At 41.3% G+C, this 6,957-nt stretch overlaps 1 protein-coding gene across 1 annotated transcript; it reads right to left on the bottom strand.

Annotated features, from left to right (window-relative positions):
* Positions 1 to 4,895: 4,895 nt before the first annotated feature.
* Positions 4,896 to 6,077, bottom strand: LOC103707393 (transcription repressor OFP5-like). The gene has a single exon (XM_008791852.4). It carries the CDS (start codon positions 6,075 to 6,077, stop codon positions 4,896 to 4,898), a length of 1,182 nt encoding a protein of 393 aa, XP_008790074.2.
* Between the last annotated feature and the right edge of the window lie 880 nt (positions 6,078 to 6,957).

The following is a 6,957-nucleotide window of genomic DNA, read 5'->3' as shown; positions in this document are numbered from 1 at the left end:
TTGCAATTTCTTGACGATCTTGGCCGAACTTTTCCGGGGTCTGATTTCAAGAAATGGCGGCAACATAAGGTGGCAGGGATTTCTTTGGGATCCGTCGGGCCGTCTCGAGAGAAATTTGCGTCTTGCAAGCGGCTCACAAGTGATAGCACCTCGGGGCTGGGGACTGCTCTTCGGGGAATTCCTTCTATTCCATCGGCCGATACCTAGAAGAGCCAGACACGGGCACCCCCTTCTTATCCTTACCGATGTCATCAGGTAAAGGTGGAGGCTTTTTGACCCCGTGAAACCACGGAGGGCTTCTCGAAGATCAAACAAAGGCTTCTGGGCTTCGATTCAAGGTCCTTGGATTCGGCGGTCTGGGGATTGGAGTAGAGATTGGGGGAATCTGAGGCAATTTCTTGGGCCGCGATAGAGGAGAGTGTTCTTTGAGGGGAGAATGATCGGGGAGGACTGAGGATGCTACAAAAATAATAGATGAAAAGAAGAAAGAACTTATCCGTTGAGGCGTGATTTCACTATTCTTAGGAATAGATCGCGTCCCTCGGAGAATGAATCTCGGTGTAGTATGTAATAGCGGCCTATCCTTCAGGATACAACAACTAGATCACTCCAAGCGTACACTTGCAGATGCAGTGACTCTATCGAACAGTTCAGAACCGCTCAGGAAGGGAGAACAGAGATGCCAATCTGGTGAATGGGCATGTGTATAAACCTAGCGTTGTAACGGGCGTGCCGGTTTAATTTGGACTTATCTGCAGTAGCTACATCATTCAGGGGCTTGAAAGAAAAAAACGACTTTTACCAACAAAAAAAGAACAAAAACGATCAACAAATTTGAACTAACATCGGGCCTAATTAAAACGTATACGTTATTCCTGACATAAGAGTGGTACAAATAAAATTTTTTTTCTTAAGTTTGAATTGGGACAGTCCGTTTCAAACTGAACCTGTCGAGGCACCAAGGGTGAAAGATGGGGAACTAGTCCTGACTTGGGTTTCGGAAATCCTGCTAAAACTTTTTGAAAACGTTTTCGAGAAATCTCTATTTCAGGATCGAAGTGGTGAGGGCGTTCATAATTGACAAGACTTCACACAATATTATATAATACCATGGTTATATGCAATATATAGAATGGTCACAAGATCGCAGAGGATATTGATCATCGAAACCTTAGATTGTTCCAATCTTTTTGTCCTCGGCCTTAACCGAAATGAATGATCTTGATATGTCACTGCTTGCAACCCATATATAGAGATGGCTAGAAAACCCTCATGCAAGTATTTTTAAGCTTTCTTTTTTTTTTAGAGCCCTCGTTCACAGTCAATTTTTTTCTTTTCTACTATTCCAGCAAGTGAACTTCTTTTGTAAGCCAATCTTGCCTTCCTCCTTGATTTCAACCGATCTCAGCATAGCTCAGGCGGGACCAACTTAAATCTAGGTTATCTCTCTCTAATTAAATATTTAATTAAAGAGGATCTAAACTATTTACCCGTTATATTGCTCATTTAATAATCAGTGGATTGAGTGCCGAGTGTTGACCAGGGACAGCACTTGATCAAACTCATCAAACGTGACAGTGTTAGCTCATTCTAAAATGGTTCGTAACCACTTCGAGGCGCAGATGTGGACACCAAAGTATAGCCTACTATATAATTAGGTTGACTTAGCTTTGCTTCGTAGGGTAGATGGTCACAAACAATTTTTAACTAATAAATCTATCTGAGGTATGCTATTACTTATTTATATAATTTCTATTATTTTATAATGTTGACTTTCTAGTAAGATCTCTTACACAAAATGGAACATAGTTGTTTAACAAAAAAAAAAAAAAAAGATCACGCATATAAGCAAAATACAATACTATTGCCAATGATCAATGCAATAAGTGAAAAAACCATGAGATACTATCAATATTTGCTTGAGCAGAGTATGCCCAAGTTGGGCCAAGTCTAGACATGTATGATGGCTCGTACGGAAGTGCATTTAGTCGTACATTGGTTATTCGCTATATAGATCTTAGATATTTATATAGGATCAACAAACTCAAATAATACCTTCCGACTGGTTTTTTTTTTTTTATTGAAAACAGCATTTCATATAGCTCTAACTTGAGTATATCCAGCCATATCAAAAGAAAGTAAAGAGTACAGGATAGGAGGAATATCTCCTACAGATGTCCATGTGACCTCCCCGGAGTACCGGGCAACAAAAGAGGCAACCCAGTCTGCTGTACTGTTTGCCTCCCGAAAACTTATAAAGCCCAGAAATCGCTCGACTTCTGCGCCAGTCTCCGAATCTCACAGATGAGAAGATGACCATCACCATATTTGTCCGCTCCCCGAATCCCTTCGATCACCACATAGGAGTCTCCCTCAAGGCATATATGCTCGGCACGGAGTATCCGCCTCGCATAGGATATCCCCTCCCAGGCTGCCCGCATCTCCGCACCGACTGCAGTAAGTCCCGACGCGCGGCGGCCACCAGTTACTATCAAACTACCCAGATGGTCTCCGATGACAAAGCCAACTCCTCCTGACACCCCGTCCACCAACATACTACCATCGAATCAAATCCTAGGCCTCCGCATGGACACTCTCAACCATTGAATCAAATCCTGTGTCGACTCGACTGAATGGGGCAACAAAGATGGTGATCGGCTCCAACTAGTCTTTTTAGATGGGCTTCTAAATTGTTACAAATGGTATGAGAGTGTACTCAACACATAACCTATATAAACTAGGGAACACAGCAACACAAGTATATTTGAGTTGACCACGAGCTAATTATGGTATTTATGATTAGATTTGAATAGATTTAGATCTTTATTCTAACGAGAACGTCAAAGCTTAAATAGGAGGAGTTTATGATAACCCCGTGCAGACGTGTGTTTAGGCCCACATTAGTTATTCACTGAGTAGATCTTGGGTACAATACTTTCCAGCTGCTCTTTTTGGATGAGGTCCTAGGTTGTTGCAATATGTTTGTTATCAATATCTAAATTCAAATTTTGACTTTACATGATCTCCTCTAAGTCTATCTCATTGCCTCCGGTCCAACAATACCAAAGGAATTTCTAAAAACCTCATGCGATGCCGAACTTATTCTATCTCTCCGGAAAAAAAAAAGGCAAGCACAAACTCTAATGCTATGGTCACGGATTCTACCATCACAGTATAGAGCCACCTTATAGTTTATGACTTTATGTTGTCTAGCCTCATGCAAATAAGAACTGTAAAAAATTTGTTGGGCTTTATACAAGTAACAAACATGGAGGGCGAATCAAGCATTTTAGCAGACAAGACACGTTTCAATAGAATAACATAACAGAGGCCTACGTTTATTAAAAATGGAAGAAAAAGAGCAAGGCTATTTTCAAAACTATATAGTAACGTGGATATGTATGCCTTGTTTTTTAGCCCATGTAAAAAAGATAAGCTACATGCCGATTTTTTCAGGTATTCAAAGATCACAAGTTCCATTATATTGAATTTACTTTATTAGCTCAAAATAAAATGCGACAATTTTTCCCACCATAATGAATCCATTTAATTGATTTAGACAACATTTAATTTATCATTTTGATATTTAAGGATTAATTAGCTAGCAAGGTATGGCTCTTTGACCATGCCAGTTATGTAAATTGAAGTATATATTTGATACCTAATTAACTTTTGAGATCAATCTTACATGATGCTAGAATGCTAGGCAATTAATAGCTCCATGATGGCATTGCTCATGGTCGAGCAAGTACCATGGTCAAATCCTCAAGAATTCTCTTAGGATATCTATGCTAGCAATATGGCATGGGACTGTCTAATTGAACAAAGTGTTGATGTGATTTTGTAAAATTCATGAAAGTTGATAGAAAGTCAAGTGCAATCTAGCAAGAGTTAGACTACATATATAGAGCATGTATTCATACAATATTGAATGACTGTCTCTCAATACTTTTTCCAAACCCTAAGGAAAAAAGATTAACCAAACTTTTACTCATTTTCTTAAAAGCACAAAACTATAAATCGAGGTTTATAGGTGTGCCAAATTTAGAAATGAAAGTGGATCGGATAATATCTGTTCGGATCTATTTTCGTATCCGAATATATCTGGACATGGATAAAAATTTGTGCATCTAATTAATATCCATATTCATATTCATATCCATCAAAAAAATGGATATGAAAATGAATAAACAATTATCTGATCCATATCCGAATATCTGATTCTATTTGTAACTCTATTTACTTTTATATAACACTTATTAATTTTTTAAAAAATAATAATAATAACATATTATTAACTTGATTGATCATCCATTTAGTAATATTTTTGATTTTATGGTCATAAAGTTCAATTATCCACTTTAATTATCTAATTTATATCCTTATTTATATTTATACTTTTGGTATCCGATTTGTATTCGTAACTATTTAAAACAAATATGAATATGAATTTTTGCATCTGACTAACGTCCGTATCCGTATTTTTATCCGTTAAATAAAATAAATATATAGATATAGAAATGCTAGTATCTCATCCATATCTAATTCGATTTCAGTCCGAGCCAAATCCATCAATGTCTTAAAAATGGATCCAAAGAGGGTATAAATATTGCAATACAAGGAAGCATGGAGAGGACATAATAAATCACAAATAAAGAAACACGAATGACATCTTATGTAAATAACAAGTAACCAAATATTTTTCTTTCAAGTGTCATGTACAAATATGTGAGTAAATTTGGATCCATTTTATATTTTTGACCATTTACTATAATTAGTCAATTTGATCAATTAATTATGGAATGGAAATATAACTATTTACATAATTGACCAAAATCGCAAGAAGAAGGTGAAACTATACAATGTGATCCGACACTATGCGGACGATCCGTTGGTCATCCCGCTCGAGAATGAAACGCAGGAGAACAACTGTCTCCGAGCTCGGACTCGGACTCGGACTCGGACCCGAAGCGCTCCCGAATCAAGTCGAGCCAGACCTGGCGGAACACCTTGACGATGACGTCGTGGTGCTGGTCCGAGTTGACGTACAGGTAGCAGGCCAGCAACCCTTCCAGCTCCTCCGCCTGCCGCATCCCCTTCTCCGCGATCATCTCCATCATCGACTCCCTGAAATCCCTTTGCGGATCCCGCGAGCACTTCAACACCGCGAAGCTCTCCAACTCCCTCCTCCCCTTCTCCGCGTCTTTCCCTCTCACCCTCGCCGCCGACGCCTTCGTTCTCCCCATCTCCGCCCGAGGGGAGTAAACCCTAACCCTTGCTCTGCGGCGAATCTTTCCGGCGATGGATTTCCGATCCGGATCTGGACCGTGCATCAATCTTCGAGGAGGATCGATTCCGGCGTTCTCGATCGGTTTTGGAAGACGAGGAGGCGTGGATCTTGTTGTCGGATCCGGACTTCCCTCTGTTTCCTCTGTCGCCGGTCCTTTTAACCTGCGATCCCCCAAAGGTCTCCTTCGAGGCGTCTCCGATCCATCGATCGGTTTCCACCAACGCTGATTCCGTCGCCGGAGCCTGCGATCGGCCCCAGACCGCTCGATCTCCGTGGGGATCTCAAGAGCCCGCGGCGTTTCTGGGGAACTCCCGGCGAGTCGGAAGTCCGATCTACGACAACGAATCGGCCTCAGTTCGAGATCAGTCAACGAACTGGGCCGAGTTGGGCGACTCGTCCTGGATCGGACGAGAAGTCTCTCATCATCCACGGATGGCGGGAAGCGGGCGGCGATCCGGCGGAGGACGTCGTCGACAGGTGAGGAGGGGAGACGGTGGGCAGCGGAACGGTGGTGGTATGGGCTGGGAGTGACGCCGGCGGTGGAGGAGGAGGAGGAGGCGGGGGAGGAGTGGGAGATGGGTTTGGGTGCGGTGCTTCGCTTGGGCTTGTGCGGCCGGGAATTAAGTTTGGTGGCGAGGCGCTTTAGCTTCGAGATCAAAGAGGGAGGAAGGACCCGCGTAAAGGAAAAGCTCGTGGAGGACCTGGACGTGGAGGACAAATGCTTCTTCTTCTTCTTCTTCTTCCTTTTCGTCTGCTCTTGCTGCTCCCGCCGCCTCGTCCATTGCATCCCGATCTCTTCTCTTACTCAGGTACGTTCTAATTCCGCCCTCTCTTCAAGTTCGTTTCTTCTTTGAATTAGCTTTGTTTGGTTCTGCATATATAGTTTTATGGGTTTGGGGTTTGAAATGGAAACGTGGGATGATAGAGAGAAGAAGCGGTTGGGAAATGGCGGTTAGTTAGGCTGTCTTCGGGAACGTGGGTTTCTTCGAGTTCAGGGGCACAACAGAGTTGAGTGTTACATGGAACACACGAAGACACTCGCAATCGCGGAGTGTTCAGTCTTTCATCATCGGGGTGGTAAGTGGGTGGAGATGTGGGTGTGATTAGGAGGAGATCTTTTCTGCATTTCCGGAATTTAAAAGAAGTTCGCGTCCTGAGACGTTGTGACGGTAGGGATCCCTTTCTCTTTCTTTCTCCCCACGTTCTGGAAAGTGTAACCGCCCACACGAGAGTCAAGTTTCTCGCTTTGGAAAAAATTTTGAACGTGGCCCCACCATTTTGCATTGCTGTTTGGTCTCCTTGTAGGCGTATAACTACAAGATGTATAACTAGGGATGAAAGCCGGCCGAATCTATTTTTTATTTGAATCTATTTAGATGTAGATAAAAATTTGAGCATTCCATTAATATTCATATTCGTATCTATATTTGTTAAAGAAAAATGGATATAGATATGAATAGACAACTATCCGATACGTATCTAAATATCCGATTTTATTTATAATCCTATTTAATTTTATATAACACTCATAAAATTTTTAAAAAAATTGACCATATTAACCTGATTCATCATCCACTTAGTACTATCTTTGATTCAGTGGTTATAAAGTTTAATTATCCTATTTATTTTCATATTTATATCTATACTTTCGATATTCGATTTATATC

Source organism: Phoenix dactylifera, chromosome 8 (assembly GCF_009389715.1).
Source record: "Phoenix dactylifera cultivar Barhee BC4 chromosome 8, palm_55x_up_171113_PBpolish2nd_filt_p, whole genome shotgun sequence".
In the NCBI taxonomy this organism is placed as follows: domain Eukaryota; kingdom Viridiplantae; phylum Streptophyta; class Magnoliopsida; order Arecales; family Arecaceae; genus Phoenix; species Phoenix dactylifera.
The sequence above is the reverse complement of the archived record's forward strand: the minus strand, read 5'-3'. Positions and strand labels throughout refer to the sequence as shown.

Excerpts from the sequence above, each read along its gene's own strand:
- LOC103707393 (XM_008791852.4), bottom strand. The coding sequence starts at position 6,077 with ATGCAATGGACGAGGCGGCGGGAGCAGCAAGAGCAGACGAAAAGGAAG.